General features: G+C 38.0%; 1 protein-coding gene across 2 annotated transcripts in view; it reads right to left on the bottom strand.

Annotated features, from left to right (window-relative positions):
• STIM2 (stromal interaction molecule 2) overlaps positions 1–19672 on the bottom strand; it is a 152156-nt gene that overhangs the window by 42372 nt on the left and 90112 nt on the right. For both annotated transcript variants that reach the window (XM_030314070.2, XM_030314071.2), the window contains exon 3: positions 18935–19049. In XM_030314070.2, the coding sequence (XP_030169930.1) occupies positions 18935–19049 (115 nt within the window). The remainder of the gene's footprint in view (positions 1–18934; positions 19050–19672) is intronic.

Genomic DNA, 19672 nt, shown 5'->3' on the forward strand with positions numbered 1-19672 from the left:
TGCGCAAATCACGGCTTCTAAATACTATCTAAACTATCAGCAACCATGACTCCTTGAAGAAATGGTTGTTTCCAGGCCCAGGGCTGATAAATAACAAAATCTGAGCCTGGAACACCTTTTTTGTGCCAGAAAGTAAGGAAGAGCTAAAAAAAAAATGATGGAGATATACATATAAAAGAATACAGAAACTCAAAAAATTACAATTTGGCAACCATCAGAGTTAATGAATTCAGGCAAGAAATATCCAGCGATGCTAAAACTAGCGGGTACAAGTTGCATGACCAGAGTTCTTTGTTCTGGTCTTGCAACTTTTCACTAAATTTGAAACTGTCTTAAAACATTAAAATTTTAAAAAGAAATATTTCCATTTTTTTTCAATTATGTAGGTAGAGTTCTAATAATTGCTGACTTCTCTATCACTTTGTAGCTTGTGTTCTTCTTAAATAAAGAGTAATTTTTTCACTCTAACAATGATAATAGCAAACACTAGGCTCTCATTAGTTATCAAGCATTGTTCTAACCTCTAAATAGTCATTAACTCATTTAATTTTCAACACAATCCTCTAAGGTGGGTGCTATATTAGCTACACTTTACAGACGGGGAAAGTTAGGGACACGGAGATTAAGGTACTTGCCCAAGGTCACAAATCTAGTAAGTGCTGTGTAAAGAACTGAACGTAGGCAGTCAAGTTCCACATTACTTTGGGATAGTATCTCTTCAGGAAAGGACAGCTGTACCCTGAGGTTTCTCAAGAAATGAGTGTCTAAAATATGAGAAGCCTCAGTGATTATGAAGCCTCAGAACCCATAAAGTTTACTTATTGTTCATTACTCACTTAGTACCAGGTTGAAAAGATGTAAGATACTAAATTCACCCTCTTAGAAAGCTTCTAGAATGGATTTAGGCTGTTTATCCAGCAAAAAACTAATAAACTACTACAAAAATGCTTATGATGCCTTTTGAAAACTACTTTAAATTTTCTTAGGTTACATTCAGAAATGATGTGAAATTTTAGTAGTCTTTTTTAGGAATACGGTAATTACATTGGCTTAAATTACTGAACATTTAAACTTTATTACTGCTCTACTTTTACCAGCCGGAGTTGAAATAACCTGCTTCATATATATATATATATATATATATATATATATATATATATATATATATATTTTTTTTTTTTTTTTTGCATTTTCTAATTGTGTACTCAATAATTCCCAGTTGTATTTCTTTGTTCTCTTGCAAATGACTTACTTCCCAGATCCAGAAACGCTTTCCTGTTCTAACTTTTTTTCTCCCTAGGCCCCAGCTGTGCCAAAGGGGAAGAAAGTAATTCTGTTTCTTTTGGTGACACTGTTGGCAGACAAACCAACAAGCTATTACCAAATAATCAAATTCAGAGTTCTTAAATTATAAATTACACTTTCTTACGCTTGTTATTCGGTGAAAATAAGACAGCTTACTCTAGTAAGTAATCATTATTATTTTAATGGAAGTGTTGACAAACCAAAATTGGTAACCTATAAATCCTGCCTAACCAACTGACTTGCAAACTGAACCAATTCTTATATTCTAGAAGACAAACACCATACCTATTTGTAGTTTATACATGCTTTCAATCTACACAAATGCTACTAATAAAAATATTGCATCCATTTGGTATTTCAGAGAGTTCTGCTCCTTGCTTCCTATTAATATACAGAAAAATGATAGACGTTCATAATGACATGAAATTCATTTCTGAAAAAATATCAAATTTTCCATTAAAAAATACGGAAAATGGGGCGCCTGGGTGGCTCAGTCGGTGAAACGTCCGACTTTGGCTCAGTTCATGATCTCACGGTCTGTGGGTTCAAGCCCCACGTCGGGCTCTGTGCTGACAGCTCGGAGCCTGGAGCCTGCTTGGGATTCTGTGTCTCCCTCTCTCTCTGCCCCTCCCCCACTCATGCTCGGTCTCTCTGTCAAAAATAAACATTAAAAAAAATTTTTTTTAAATATGGAAAATGAAGACAGCACTGTAAACTATAAAACTACCATTTCTTATAGCAGCCTAAGTCACATAAAAGTATTGCTTTTCCTAGAATTGATAACAAGATATTACCTATAACTATGTATAACTTAAGCCCTTTTTGTAATTTCATAAAGGCAAATGCTCCTAGACAACTAATTCTCTGATACCTTAGTAAACGCCATACTCATTGGCTCTCTGATATCACATTTGTTCTTCTTCCCTATTGCAAAGGCCTCATTTGGCAAAAATTCGTGAGTGACTCAGACAAGAAGTCCAGGACATCAGGAAGACAAAGCACTACAAAAACCTTCCACATCCTTACTCTTTATAAGCCTAATAGCAGTTGGGAAGAGTCATTGGTATTCTTAGATATTACTTCAGTTGATGAATACTATTTGACTTTTGGGGGTGTTTAGGTCATGTACCAAGAATCATCTATTCCCCGAATTTATAGGTATCTGGAGAGCATCCCTTTCTCAAGATGTGCAAAGTAACTCAGAATGGACAGCGCCTAGTTTCTGTCATCTCAAATTCACTTTCCTGCTCCTCCAATGATGCTTTTCAAAACACCTATATTTCCCCTTACACAACACAGACATGTCTAGTGATCCTAAGTGAACACAGTGACAAGGGTTTCACCTTGTCAAAGTAAGAAATCGTGTGCAGTAAGTAGGGAAAATCCGTAATAGCCAGTAAGATTTTGGAAAGCGGAAAGTGGAGTAAAATTTACCGACAGAATTCTCAGTGTTCAGAGTTACATTAGCTCATTTCATTAAAACATCAAAATGGTATTTAATAAACCATCTGTATTTGGGAAATGATGTAATTATAAGACACAGAGTAAGACCAAAAGAAGCCCATAAGAAAATCCATTTCTAGCCCCAATTTTAGACTTGGCTAAATATCAAGAATATATCAGATATTTCTGAAGGAGTAGCTATATATATATATATTTTTATCAGGGGACCCATTCTGCCAGACCCCACCTATCTACACCTTTTAAGCTTTTCTTCTACCTTCTCTTCTCAAAATCTAGTTTGAAAGCCAACAGTATTTACCATCTTCACTTCTTCTTTAACCCACTCCAATGAGACTTTCACTTCCACCACTGCAGTCAACTGCTTTTTGTCAAGATCACTAACAACCTTAACCTCTGCTTTGCCAACCTAATCTCGGTCACTGTCTTATCTGAACTTCTGGAACATCTGACACGGACTGTGCCCTGTTTCTTAAAACGTTTCCTTCCTTGGGGCACCTGGGTGGCTCAGTAGGTTGAGTGTCCCCCTCTTGATTTCAGCTCAGGTCATGGTCTCGCAGTTTGTGAGACCGAGCCCCCTGCCTGGAATTCTCTCTCCCTCTCTCCCGCTCTCCCTCTGCCCTTCTCCCTTCCATCAAAATAAATAAACATTAAAAAAAAAAACAAAAAAAACAAAAAAACGTCCTGCCTAAGCTTCTAGGATCTCATGTTCTCCCAGTTCCCCTCATATAGCACCTCACTGGCCACTGCTCGTCTTTTCTGGCTCCTCCCTCTGCTTCCTGACCTCCTAGCATTGTCTTTACATCATGATCTCAGTGTTTATCAACTTCTCCCCCCATTATTAGTCCTCTAATTGGGCTTGTTCAGATTTTTTCTCCTAATTGCCTCCATCTCCAAAAAATTTTAATACCACAGGTCCATAACATCTAGCCATCGTTAGTTCCTGTCCCCACCCCCGACCGACTTCTGAATCCAATCCAGCAGCAAGTCCTGTCCGCTATTCCTTCAAACTACATTATCAGTCAGACCTCTCTGCTACCCTCCTCCTACCAAGTTGCTGCAAGAGCCTCAAGGCCTCTCAGCCTTTCACTTCTACTCTTGTCCCCTTTCCTCAAAGTCGAACGCCCACAGAGTTACTACAGTAATCTTTTCAAAAGAAAAATTGTATCACTACTTTACTCAAAACTCCCAAATGAATCTAGACCTAGAATATACTACATTACACTTACAACAAAACCCCAACTCTTTATTGGGCCCTACAAGGTCCTAGGAGATCTGGCCCCTGTCTACCTCACAGATCTGATTTGTCTCATACAACTTTCCCCATCCGTTACGATCTTCTAGCTATACTAGCCTTCTCATAATCCCCTAAATACTTTGAGGTCACACCAGCCTCAGGGTCTTAGCCTGGCTGATCCCTAAGCCTGGAATGTACTTCACCTAGACCTCCCCTTGGCTCACTCTCTCTTGACACTCACATCTAGAACCGAGGAATATCACTTCTCTGCAGAGTTCTTCCTTGACTGCATTACTTAAAAAGCCCTCACCCTACCTGGTCAATGACTATGTGCTACCCTGCTTTACTTTTATCCTGTCACTTATCTGTTCCAGTAGTCTTATGAGCACATACACACCTGCAAATTTGTTTACTATCTGTCTCCCTAAAAGAGGATTAACTTCCGGAGGGCAGAATATTTAATTTGCTCAATGCTTTATGCCCAAAACCCAGAATAATGCCTGTCTCACAGCAAGAACTAAATACACATTTGATGACACAATAATGAATGGAATCAAGTGTCTGATTTTTATCACCTGCAATTAGTAAAATCATTGACGATAAAGTATCCTTACAACAAATATCCCAATATATTTGAGGTAATTTGAGTCTGTCTTTACCTTCTGTCACAAAATAAGACATACTAAAACGCAAACTGCTCCATCTTTAAAATAAAGCTCTGCAGTAAAAAAGAAGACATAGTATACTGTAATTTCAAGCCACTCAACAAAGCATGTCGAACAATCAGTTATGCACATAACTTAATCGATCAAGCATTTAGTTTTATGATAAATTCAGCCTCCAGTACTTAATATAGTGCAGGTTCCATTAGAAACTAGAGTGATTACTTTTTGGACATTCTTAAAAACCACTCAAAGTATCGGGACACAGTCTTAAAACATATATCCACTAACTTAAAACTAGGCCTCCCCTTTTTCCAATTATACACCCAAAAGCTTCCAATTGCACATCTAAAAGAGAATGCAGTCTAATGTCATGGTCAAATTCATGCAACCAAGCATGCTCATTAAAAACAGATGAGACAAATTTAGACAACTACCAAAGCAGATCAATCTTCAACTATCTCACACTGCAATCTGGGGCATGCTTACCTTTGCTAAGGTCACAGGCTCTGGATCAGTGGGAATGCAGCTAGTACACAGAAACCTATCATTATTCATTGTAGCAGTAGAGCTGTAGCACTATCATTAAAAGTCTGTCATAAAATGTTTCGTACTGGTCAAAACATGGAAAATAATGACGTTAGAATTCTATATTCTTACAACATACAATTCAGAAACCAAACAAATGCATAAGCAAATTCAAAAGGCAGGGTCTCTCTTGGGCCTTAATTACTCACCCTCCCAATTCCTCTTTTCCTAGTCCCCCCCATCCCCTTCGCAAAAGTTTAAGACGTCGTTTTCGAATTGTCAGTCAAATTCTTCACAGGAAATAAATTCTACAAAGGATTTGAAAACATTTAGTGACATGCCTGTAAGGAGTGCCAGCTAGCAATTCTGTCCACAAGCCTGTCTTAGCTTAAATTCATTTTTTATTAGCCAACAATATCTTTTCAATCCATAAACCAACACAATTATCCATGAAGAAAATAAATGCTGGCATTAAATGATGTAATAAGGTATAATTCCAATTACAACTCTTATACGCAGTACTTTTTGAACAAAGTACTCCCTGAATTGAAAATTTTTAAAAAATGTTCAACTTTTAAAAATGTCAGTAGAGTGCTTCCCTGTTTCTTTAAGCACAGTCAACTCTACCAGTTCTTAAGAAAGCCCTTTACTTGATCATACTAGCCATTTGTAACTGCCATTCAATTTCCCTCCATTTTCTTGCCTGTACCTTAAAAGGTTGTCCACTGTTTCTCTACTTCTTATCTACCCATTCTCTTAGACCATTTTTTTTAATTGAGGTTAAAATACACAAAAGTTACCATCTTCACCATTTTTAAGCACACAGTTCAATAGTACTAAGTATTCACATTGTTGTACAACCATCACCACCATCCGACTTCAGAACTCTTCCTCTTACAAAACTGAAACTCTGTGCCCACTGACCAGTAACTCCCCACTCCCCTCTCCCCAGCTCCTGGCAACCACCATTCTGCTTTCTGTCTCTATGATCTTGACTACTCTAGGCATCTCAGATAAATGGAATCATACAGCATTTGTCCTTTTATGACAGGTTTATTTCACTCAGCATAATGTCCTCAAGGTTCACCCATGTTGTAACACATGCCAGAATTTCTTTCTTTTTAAGGCTGAATAATATTCCATCGTATGTATATGCCACATTTTCCTTATCCATTTACCCACTGATGCACATTCAGCTTGCTTCCACTTAAATCTGTTTTAACACTTATTTTGTGTGTATATGTGATTCAATTCCTCCTATCAATGTTTAAATTGATTCTTGAAGGTTAATGACTTTCTTCTTGCCCAGTCTCATGCGTTTGTCCCAATACATCCTTTTTCTCCATATCAGAACTACTAGCCACTTTTCATGTCTTCTCTCTCTACCCACCACTAAGGAAGTGAGGGAGAAGAAATGTATCAAGATTCAAATAATGTAAAGAGACATGAAAGACATGAGACACGTGTTCCTATTACAGAGATGTGAAAAAGAATATTCTTCATGAGGGCTTTCAGCAGATACTCTGCAATATGGAGACAATGCCCTCAACTATGCAACCATCCATTACGTCCTGAAAACTTTTGTCTCTAGACTTTCTGATTTACCTCCCATGTTTCTGATAGCTATTACTTGCTTCATTAGCTAATTCTCAGCTTTTGCCTTATCAGCAGTATTCCCAGGGAGCTATTCTCTTTCCTTCTCTTACTAAACTCTCAAGTCTTCTGACTTTACCTATAATACCTTTATGTGAGTTATTAAAACTCTTTGTTGTTAATTTTGTCTGAGAACATAGCCCTTAAGCAGCCATAAACTCCTAGTGATAAACACCTGTTTTATACTTTCTTTTTACCTGATGATAAGGAAAAGAAATGATGATGGAAGTAAAAACTTAATTCAATGCAACTGACATTTACTGTTTCACTTTGTCAGACTGATCTAGACTCTTAATTTTTTTTTAAGCCAGTAACTTAAGTAAGCAGTTGATTTTAAATACTCTAAATCAAAAGTATGTAAATGGTCCACCATTTTCAACAACCTGGAAGAATTCACACTGATAGAAAAAGAAACAGAAACACAAGACTGGCCAAATGTTAGAAGAGTGCTCATTTAGGATGTCTTATTGAAGAGTATCTTAACCAGATGAGAAAGTTAGAAAACAAGCTTTATATGTGCTCAGGACTCGATTTTGATAGAGTAACTATCCACAGAGTGAAAGTATTTAAGTATGATACATACACATACACTATGGGGTTAACCCTATTTTTTATCATGCATTCTCTCTGAGCCACATATTTATATATGTAATAAAACATATATACATATATATGATCCAGAATTACAAAAATGTTTAGAGTTTTCAGAAATAAATCGTGTTCATATTCAAATAGAAATAGGTTATTGAATATCTCTGAAAATTTTATTTTCAATGCACTTGTAACCTGCATTATTTCTATTATAATTGCTTCCAAACCTCTAAGTAATAATCGACGGAATAGCAAAAAAGACCCAAGTAAACACAGACTTGTTTGGGGGAAAAAAAAAAAAAAAAAGTTTTTTTGTACAACTGTCCGTCTTTGAAGAAGAGAATACTATTGTCAACAAACAAGTCCCTTATCTAAAAGAGCAGGAATAAAATTTTGTTCCACCTAAAGTAGAATTTAATGTAGTGAATCTCCTGTAATAATATACATTTTAACATACAGAACTATAACTAGAGTCCATCCTACCCACCCACTTCCCAAACCAAGGAATGGTAAAGCCAAATTTAACACAAATGTACATGGAATCGATTCCCAACTGCTGGGGAAAATGAAGAGAGAACATTAAGATGTTTAAGAAAGGCTACTGTTTTCTAAATAGTCCATCATAGTGAAAAGTGGACAGCCCTCATTTTTACCTTCTGCAGAAGGTTCTGTTACTGTACTCCAAACTTGAGGTATCCCTTGAGTCTGTGAACATAGCAGAGGAGAAATGTAGAATAACTCAGGTGCATAGAAAACCATAATAAGGCAAATTTACAAACAATTTTAGAATAGTACTTCCTTAAATTATAAGAACATTTTCATCATATGATGAATTACATACTGGAAAATTTGTTATCTGAGAAACAAGTGAGGCTCACAACATATCTATTTCATGAGTTCTCAAAGAATAGAAACTGTCAATTTTTAGAACCCAAAGTACAGAGAGATACGATAGGCAATTGCTCTCTGCATCCTATTCTGAGAGATGGTCTCTATTTCAGAATAAAACCAAAACAACTGTAAAAGACACAGCCATCTCAAAGTGAAGTATCTTCCACAGATTAAACAGACATAATTAATCCTAACAAATCAGTACACACAATGACCCTAAATCTCCAAAAGTCAAGTATTCTGAAGTAAAAAAGGAAAAGGGTCAACAACAAAAGAGAAATAAGAAGAAGAAAATGAAAATTATAAACACCAAAACAGTTAGCCCCAATAAACAGATATGAAATAAAGGGAGACTGAAATGCTGACATACAATGATGAATAAATAAGATCAGAAACCTATTATGAGTGCTCAGAACTCATGTAATTTTACAATGAAAAGAAAGCTATTTAATGAATTTTAAAAGGGCATATATTATGCATAGTATAGAAATCAATTCTGATTAATATAGAACAGTGCTTTGCAAATTGATCAAGTAATGTTCGTGCTACTCCTCTAACAAAAACGCATGTTAAGCACTTAAAATAAGCCGGTTGACAGTAATAAATGAGCAATACATTTGTGTGACCTGTTCTCTACATACAACTTGGACTACAAAAGACTTTTGTTAGTTAGAACTAACATTAGAAATAATGACATTTGTCATTCTGAAATTAGACTCCACCTCAAGAACAGGCCTTCTCTTGTATAAACTGCTTCCTGTAGACAATGAAAACCCAGAACCTCTACAGACGGCTAACAACAGCTTCTCCTGGAGCCAAAAGTATCACACAAAAGTTGAAAAGTGTTAAGAACCTGAGTTAATAAGACAGCACAAGCATATTAAGAGGCATATTAAGAGCGCTGTGTTTTTGAAATGTGCTATATTAACTACAAATATCTTGAAAGCAATTGATCCAGCAGAGTGCCTCCCGGTGAAGAGGTAACAAGAGATGAAGGGTAATGTACCTTAATGCAACTAACTCCTCGAGCTTTACTTGCCCTCTGCAGACAGACCAACATGTTCTTATTCTATTATCCCACAATGCCTACTACATATCTCTGTGCTACATCATATCACATCCTTTAACTGCTTATTAACAGATTTTTCTCCAATAACAGACTCTAGGCAGGTGGAAGACAGAAAAAATATTCTTCATCTGTGTATCTTCAGTAACTAGAACAATGTCTTGCTCATAATAAATATTTACTAAAATAGGTACACTGTATGAGTCAGTTAAATGATTCTCCTCAAGTCCAATGGGTCTAAAATCACAAGGAGGAAAAAAATAAAATGGAATTCATTCTGAACAAAGGGGGAAAGTTGATTCAAGTCTTCCTGTAAAACATTTGTCAGAATTCATGATTTTTTCATTCTTCCCACTAAAATCCACACTATATTAAACTCAAAGCTAGTCTTCCTAAGTGAATTCATTTTCCTTAACTATTCTACATTATAAGGCTTTCTACAATGGGAAGCTGTTAAAATAGTTCCTCATACTTAGTGTGATGATGAATAAAATGCTAAAATACACTACCACCTGCCATAGATACAGTAAATATTGCCAACCACCGATTTCTACAATAACATCTTTTTTGCTACTGAGACCAGACACAGAGCAAGCTTCTTTAATAAGTGCTATAGGCAACCACCACCAAATGGTAAGCACTGGTTCATGAGTGGAATCTTACCACTCCTGGAACAGCTCATCAAGTTTAAACATCAAGGCTCACCAGTCTGTTCTCCCTCTGACCCTATTTTCTACTATTCCCCAACCCAGACACCTCTTCCATCTGTATCAGTCTCCACGTCCCCACATCTATCTTACAAAAACAGTGGTAACAAGGGATGGTCATTTAGCACTCGCTATGTGCCAGGCACTGTTCTAAGCACTTTAGGTGGACAAATTCATCTCATCCTCAACAATTTGATGTGGTACACAATTTTTATCTCCATTTAGCAGATGACAAAGATACAGAATGGTTAAGCATTACATGTAATAGCAAAAGACAAATATTAAAACAGGGGTTTATTCTTATCTCACATACACTAAAAATTATTATATTTATGATTTGTAAACTGTGCTTATTTGAGGGATTTAGAATTTAAGCCTGGAATTACACATATCTACTTACTCATTTTAATGTGCTAATCTGTATATTCCTCTTTAACTATCATTTCTAAGAACATTTTATGTCTTTCAAAATCCTGCTGAAGAGTCATCTCCCTAATGAAGACTTCCTCATAACAAATCCGTCCATTTGCTAAAACTCTCATAATAATAACACTTACCTGCTACTTAATCACACCTTCTTCAATTGTTACTTAACATTTCATCTGTGCACATGGGACAGTACTGTAAGCCCCTTGAGGAGAAAGGTCTTATCTTATACTTGTGTTCTACCAAAGTGACTGCCATGCCGACTGTAAGTTTACAAATAAATGTTGTGTTAACGGATGCCACAAAGATAATGATACCTCATCACGTGCAAGGTCTACGTCTACAGTTACCCTTCTGATAATGCTAAACATGCACAGATACTTCTTTTTCATCCCAATCTCATTGTAACCAATAGCATACACCTGAAAAAAACTGAAAGACTTTTATCAACATGTAGAGATCCACTTGTACTTCACACCCAGAAGAATATTCTTATGAATATTAAGGATCTACATATAGGGGCGCCTGGGTGGCGCAGTCGGTTAAGCGTCCGACTTCAGTCAGGTCACGATCTCGCGGTCCGTGAGTTCGAGCCCCGCGTCAGGCTCTGGGCTGATGGCTCGGAGCCTGGAGCCTGTTTCTGATTCTGTGTCTCCCTCTCTCTGCCCCTCCCGTTCATGCTCTGTCTCTCTCTGTCCCAAAAATAAATAAACGTTAAAAAAAAAAAATTAAAAAAAAAAAAAAAAAAAAAAGGATCTACATATAAAGGAAATATCTATAATTCTCCTTACTTTTAGAACTTTAACATTCAATGTCAGGATTTTTTTTTCCTTTACTTATCCTTTAATGTGACATTCACATTTTTGCTTTCTTAAACAGAAAATACTCTTGGTCATTTCTCTTCAGGTGGAATTTATATACAACTGAAAACAACCATTACTTGTATGCCTACATCTCTCTTCTCTCAGGCAATTTCAGTTCTTTAAATTTCTAATCCAAAAAAAAAAAAAAATTAAACCTTCTGAAAAATTTCCAAATGTCTATTCAATTTGTAAAGCCCCAAATTACACAGTGATCTTAGGTAAGATAAGACCCGTGCTGAACAGGATGGAAAGATTACCTCATGGTTGTCACATGTCATAATAAATATTTAGCCCAATGAGTTACCATTTTTAAAAACAGTGTATTACTTAATCAGTTTTTTATCCATTATGGTGCCTCAAACTTAAACATAAACCAATAACTTCCTCTCTCCATTTTCCTTCACTAGGTATCTAGCCACTCTTTAAATGCATTCCTAATTCTAACAACGTATCCAGTTTATCAGAATCTATCTGAAATCTAATATTAGTTTCTAAAATGGCTTTCATGTGCACTGGACTACTGCCATGTGCAGACTGATCAAGCATTCTCCACACTAACACAAAAAGTATATTCAGGTGACACTGAAATTTCTCTCTGTGAGACCAGGATCGATTTCCGCATCACACAATTTTACTTTTCCCCAGTTAACAACGCCATAAAGGTCTTAGGTCCACTTCACCCTCCGGAGAATGCTCATAAAAAGAAGGGCTGGGGGGCGCCTGGGTGGCGCAGTCGGTTAAGCGTCCGACTTCAGCCAGGTCACGATCTCGCGGTCTGTGAGTTCGAGCCCCGCGTCGGGCTCTGGGCTGATGGCTCAGAGCCTGGAGTCTGTTTCCGATTCTGTGTCTCCTTCTCTCTCTGCCCCTCCCCCGTTCATGCTCTGTCTCTCTCTGTCCCAAAATAAATAAACGTTGAAAAAAATTTAAAAAAAAAAAAAAGAAGGGCTGGGGTTTAAATCTGTAGAGCGTGAAAGCCCCCACACTTCCTGTGGCATGCCACTTCCACGGCCAGCAAGTTCCAGGTACCTGAAGAAAGAGCCATGAGGGGCCACCATTAACGGTCCACCTCCTCACCCCCCTCCAGAACTCCTGGTCAATCCTCTGAACCTATCACAAGCACCACCTTCTGTACATAATCCTACCAGAGAGCTCATTTCTCCTCCAGTGAGCTATCTCCATGTCCTACACTTATTTCTATTATTGTACACATCACCATGTACTGCAATTATTTGTCTGTCTTCCCTACTCAGCGATTACTCCTTCTTGCCCAGAGATATGTTTAATTCATCACTAATACCTGGGATCCAGGGCCTACTTAGTACACCACAGATACCACCTGTTCTGCTGCATGTGCTTCTGTGCCACGAATTAGCTTACATGCAACTGGTCAAGAAGGATCATGTCAATAAAATGTAACAGTCACACCATTTCAAGTGTGACTGAATCAGCATTTTATACCGCAAAGTAACAGCAAATGGGTACAAAGTGTACAGAATGCCAAACAGCAGGCTACGGACATGCTGTCTGCTGCACTCCTTCCTCTCAGCCCAATTGGGCCACCGCCTGTCTCAGCAGGGCTTCTGGCTCAGGTCTCCTTTGTCTACACAATTTAGCAACCTCAGCCTTATCTAACACCTCCATCCGTGAAGTCATCTTGACCTACTTGTTTAAGGTAAAGGCACACACCCACTACCGTATTAACTGATCTGGAATTTGACACATCTTTTCAATTTGTGCTAGTATTTTTATTAGTACTGTTAGTGCTTTGGTTATAAAGCTGCATAAATTTTGAGCAGCCTGCTGCAACCCCGTTTTTCACATAAACTTTTGTAATTTTTAAGTTCCTAATTTTACAAAACAGAAGTTTTTCAAGAACGCGTATATTTTATTGCAACAGAAATGCGTATACCCAAAAGTATTGGATGAACTGAAATACTAAATAGCCAATGCTCATCAGGTACGATTCATGCATCTGACCAATATTTACTGAGTATCAAAGTAAACAGGGCACCGCTCTAGGCACTGGAGACACATATGCCCATATGTTTGCCAGCATCCGCAGGCATTCACGCACGCTAGTGTGTGTTTGTAACGTTCTACCGAACAACCTTGAATTACATACTATTGCTGAAGGTACATTCTAATGTCTATAGCAGCAGTTTCCAAACCTTTTCAAAAGAAATACTCTTTGTTTCCTAACAAAAATCTTAGATAGAAACAAAACACACCAGATAAACGCAGAATCCTGCACATTCCGCATGTCCTGGCCTTAAGATGTCTTCACGATACCAGAGTCTTTTCAGGCTATAATTTAAAAACCAATGATCTTGGGGTGCCTGGGTGGCTCAGTCAGTTAAACATCCGACTTTTGATTTTGGCTCAGGTCATGATCTCATGGTTCCTGAGTTCCAGCCCCGTGTCAGGCTCTGCACTGACAGTGGGGAGCCTGCTTGGGATTCTCTGTCTCTCTCTCTGCACGCCCCCCCCCCTTTCAGAATAAACATCCATCCATCCATCCATCCATCCATCAATAAATGCTGCTGATCTAGCAACGATGCCCTGCCTTTACATGACTCCTTTAATAAATGTCTCACATGGATTGAGAAAATCAATTAGGTGATTATAAAGCTTCTAATGGAGGTTTATTTTATCTGAGATTCATTTCTCTATTTCCTCCCATGCAGCTGTAAGACTCCTCCTCCCATGTGCTACTTCCTTAGGAGGTGATGTGAGAGACTGGGGTTTGGAGAAAAATAATACAGTACATAAATTTAGGCTGTTTGGTGACTTAGATGGAAATCTCAGCATCATAATGGTAAAAATTTTAGGGGGTGGAAATTAAGGCGAAAGCCCAGGGAGAAAGAGATTTAAGAGGCTACTCAACTTGGAAAGGCCTTAAGCCAAAGCAAAACAAAACAAAACATTTTTATAGATCACAAAAGATCTCACCAAACTCCCTATGGTCAAAAACCAAAATATGGTTTGAGGACAGAGTCCCCAAGGATTTGGGATACATTAATAAAGAAAATAAACAAAGAACCCCTGCTCTCTGCAGTTTGCATTCGCAGAGGCAGGAGGGAGAAAGGACACCAACATAACGAGTAAGTCAATTATATAATACCCTAGAAGATGATACTCGATATGGGGGAAGGAAATGTGAAGCTGACTACAAGATAAGCGTGCCAAAAACAAGGGTAGAAGGGGGTGAGGGGTGTGATCATCCATCTTAAACAGAGTGCCGACGGTGGGCCTCCCTGAGGGCCCGCGAGCGAGGACAGGTGCAGTCCTGCAGTGGAGGACCAGCGTGAGAGAGACAGACGGGCGGGACACAACAGGGAGGAGGAGAGGTGGCAGGGGAGGGCAGGTCATGTAGAGGCTTACGGGTCTTTGTAGAGATTCTGGCCTTTACTCTGAGCTGCCACAGGACAAAGCAAACCTGACTTATATTTTAAGCAGATTACTCTGTTGAGCTGAGTACAGAATGCAGCACAGCACAAGCACACGCACGGGGACACAGGGCAGATGCTGCAACTACCCGGGCAAGGGACGGGGCTGAACCACGTGGGAGCACGCCAGGTGATAACAAGGTACCGCACCTTTTTCCCTTCATTCAAACGGAGTTAAGTGGGCTCCACTCAACTTATTCTTATCCAAAATCTAAAACATACTAGTAGCAACAGACTCTATAAGGGACCTCTGACTCCTTCAGTAATGCGTATGTACTGCAGAGACAGTTCACACAAGGGCAGACCTTGTTTTACCTCACTTCTACTTGTTGCACGTCACCGACATTACACAGATCTTGCCTTTCGCGAACTGAAGGCCTGCGGCAGCCCTGCATCGAGCAAGTCTATCAGCACCACTTTTCCAACAGCATTTGCTCACTTCCTGTCTCTGGGTCACATTTTAGTAACTCTCACACTCTTTCAAACTTTTTCATTATTGTATTTGTTATGGTGATCTGTGATTAGTGATCTTAATGTCATTCCTGTCACTGTTTTAGGGTGGCACAAACAGCACCCATATAAGATGGCAAACTTAACTGATAAATATGTGTGTTCTGACTGTTCCATCAACTGGCTGTTCCCCACCCCCTTCTCCCTATTCCCTGAGACACAACAATACTGAAATCAGGCCAATTAATACTATAATATATTATATTATAATATAATATATATATTACATATTATATTATATATTATAATATAATATATAATATAAATATATAAAATGTATATTATATAAATATATATAATATATACAATATAATATAATATATAATATATAATATATTCTATAATATAAATTATATATAATATAATATAATATAATATAATATAATATAATATAATATGGCCTACAAGTGTTCAAGTGAAAGAAAGAATCACATCTCACTTTAAATCAAAAGCTAGAAGGGCGCCTGGGTGGCTCAGTTGGTTGAGCGTCCGACTTCAGCTCAGGTCATGATATCTCACGATTCTTGAGTTCGAGCCCCATGTTGGGCTCTGTGCTGACAGCTCAGAGCCTGCTTTGGATTCTATGTCTTCCCCTCTCTCTCTCTCTGCACCTCCCCCACTCATGTCTGTCTGTCTGTCTCTCTCAAAGATGAACACTAAAAAAAATTTTTTAACAAAAAAATTAATCTGTCTAGAAATGATTAAACCTAGAGAAGAAGGCATGTGGAAAGCTGAGACAGGCTGAAAGCTAGGTCTCTTGTGCCTGTTAGCCAAGTTGTCAACAGAAAGGAAAGTTCTTGAAGGAAATTGAAAGTGCTACTCCTGTGTACACGCAATAAGAAAGTGAAACAGTCTTATTGGTATGGAGAAAGTTTTAGTGTCTAGATATAGAATCAAATCAGCCACGATGTTCCCTTAAGCCAAAGCCTAATCCAGAGCAAGACCCTGACCCTCTTCAATTCTGTGAAGCCTGAAAGAGGTGAGGAAGTTGCAGATTTCTAGTTAGAAGCTGGCAGAGATTGGTTCACGAGATTTCTCCACAGCGTGAAAGCGCAAGGTGAAGCAGCAAAGGCTACGGCAGAAGCTGAAGCAAGCTATCCAGGAGGTAAGTAACCAAGGTGGCCACACTAAACAACAAATATTCAATACACACAAAATAGCCTTAGACTATGAGATGCCATCCAGGACTTTCACAGCTAGAGGAGGGAAATCAGTGCCTGGCTTCACAGCTTCCAAAAAAGGCTGACTCTTTTGTTAGGCGCTAATGAGGCTGGTGACTTTAAGAGGAAGGCAATGTTCGTTTACCATTATGAAAATCCTAGGGCCCTGAAGAATTATGCTAAATTCACTCTGCCTGTGCTCCATAAATGGAACCACAAAGCCTGGATGACAACACATCCGTTTACAACACAGTTTACTGAATATTTTAAGCCCACTGTTGAGACCTGCTGCTCAGAAAATAAAGATTCCTTTCAAAATATTACCACTCACTGACAATGCACCTGGTCACCCAAGAGTTCTGATGGAGATGCACAACAAGATTAATGTTGTTTTCATGCCTGCTAACACAACATCCATTCTACGGCCCATGAATCAAGGAATAATTTCCACTTTCAAGTCTTACCAGTTAACAAACACATTTCATTAGGCTATACTGCCAAAATGATTCCTCTGATAGATCTGGGAAGTAAATTAAAAACCTTCTGGAAAGGATTCATGACTCTAAATGCCATTAGGAACATTCGTGATTCATGGGAAGAGGGGCAACTATCAACATTAACTGGAGTTTGGAAGAAGTGGATTCCAACCATCCTGGAGGACTTTGAGGGGTTCAGGACTTCAGTGGAGGAAGTAACTACGGACGTGGTGGAAACAGCAAGAATAGAATTAGAAAGGGAGCCCGAAGACGGGACTGAATTGCTTCAATCTCATGACAAAACTTGAACAGATGAGGAGTTGCTTATGGATAAGCAAGGAAAGTGTTTTCCTGAGATGGAATCTACTCCCGGTGAAGATGCTGTGAGCGCTGGTAAAACGACAACAAAGGATTTAGAATATGACATCAATCTAGTTGATAAAGCTGGGGCAGGGTTTGCAGTTAGGAAAACAGTGCCACTGTGGGTAAAATGCTATCAAACAGCACTGCATGTTACTGAGAAACTGCTCAGGAAAGGAAGAGTCGGTGGGCGTGGCAAACTTCATTGCGGTCCTGTTCTAAGAACTTGCCACAGCCAACTCCACTTCCAGCAAGCGCTCTGGCAGGTCAGCGGCCACCCTCAGTGAGGCAAGTCCTCCACCAGCAAAAAGATGAGACCCTGCTGAAAGCTCACATGGCGGTTGGCATGTTTTGGCAATAAAGCATTTTTTAATTAAGGGATGTACATCTTTTTTGACATAATGTTACCTATGGCACGCTTCACAGAATACAGTATAGTGTAAACGTAACTTTTATATGCACTGGGAAACCAAAAAACCATGTGACTTGCTTTACTGCAATCTATGCTTTAGAGTGGTGGTCTGGAACCAAGGCATATCTGTACACAGATTAAGTTTTACGGAGCTTCCCACCATTCTAGCACTTTCCCCTCATTACACTGATATTCTTTCATTTCTAGTACTACCCAAGTTCCGACTACTTAAAATTGGTATGGGGAAGGGAAATGGAGAGACAGATTTTTAAAGCATGCTATAAACCTTCTCATATATTAATACAAACACCAAGCACTAATGGGGTAGCATTCTGTATTTTCCCATTTCCAAATGTTACCAGAGCCAGTCTAGTGAACTTTATTATGTCTTTATCCTCTTATGTGGCAGTCTGTCCCAACTTCCTCCTCCTTTCATTTCACCATTCAGAGGTGCAGAGAAAAATATACACAACACCAATGCTTGACTGATAAAAGAATAGAAACATAAAAACATTTGGAAAAAGACATTTTGGTTGACTCTGTTACTCAAAAATAAAATAATAATAATAATAATAATAATAATAATAATAATAAGCTTTTTCTTTTCTAGTATTAGGGATCAAGGTGAGATTTCAGGTCATACACTTTTCCTGCCCCAATTAGTTACTGTCCATGAGACAGCCTGAGGATCTAAGGGCAGAAAAATGATAAAATATAAATTATAGAACTTTATCATGCAACTATTAGAAGACTTCATAAAGAACTTATTTAAGAAAAAGCTTAAACATTCTGTGCCTTCTGAAGACTTCAGAAAACTGTATGTGATAATTAAAAACACAACTTTGGGATCCATATTTATTTGATAAACCTTTTATAATAATGTCACTTAACAGCTGAAGCAATACGCCACAACTTTAAGCTCTCAGACATGCATTACCTTACTTATTCTAGTACAAGGTATCAAATTATCTGTCAACAGGCTGACCCATAATGAATCCTAAGAAAGATAAAAATCATTTTTCAAAATCAAAAGTGGAAAAATTATTTACTAAAATATAAGTATCCTCACAGAAAATGGTAGTTTGATTTTTTTCATAAAATCATATGCAATTAGTGAGTTGACAATGGCTACGCAGGGCAAAGGGCAGGTGAGGGATTCAGTTCACTAAAAAAGTCTTACCTTCTGACGTTTTCCACTGTTTCCATAAATCCTCAACAGTTATATGCTTATCTTCTCTGTGCAGATGGCTGTGTTTATTAGTAGCATCTTTATATTTCATATCTTCTCTGATAAACTATAAAAGAAAAACACTAAATTAAGTAAACTTAAATGCACTATTCTAGTCTCTAAACTGAGAAAAGTTCGAAATCCAGTAGGTGGCAATTTTCAGATAATAACTGGTATATTTTTGTTATTTTGTATTCACATTATTCTTATATGCTTATAAAATTTATTTAACAAAATGTCTTCTACTAATCATAACAACAACAAAAATTTAGGGGCACCTGGGCAGATCAGTTGGTTAAACGTCTGACTTGACTTTCACTCATTTCATAATCTCACAGTTCATGGGTTCGAGCCCCATGTGAGGCTCTATGCTAAGAATGAGAAGCCTGCTTGGGATTTTCTCTTCTCTCTCTCTCAAAATAAATAAATAAGCCTTTAAAAGACAAAGTACTTATTTAATGCTCATTATTTACCAGCTACTATTCTACATTACATACCATGTCTATATATCTACACACACACACACACACACACACACAGTCTTTTAACTTTATTGACAGTTCTGTATTATGTATCCCCATTTTATAGATGAGAAAACTGAGACCCAAGGAAGTAAAATAATTTGCCCAAGGTTGAAAAAATCACAAGCAGCAGAGCTAAGATTTCAACCCAAGAGGTTTCTAATGCTCA

The sequence above is a fragment of the Lynx canadensis genome, chromosome B1, assembly GCF_007474595.2.
Source record: "Lynx canadensis isolate LIC74 chromosome B1, mLynCan4.pri.v2, whole genome shotgun sequence".
NCBI lineage: Eukaryota > Metazoa > Chordata > Mammalia > Carnivora > Felidae > Lynx > Lynx canadensis.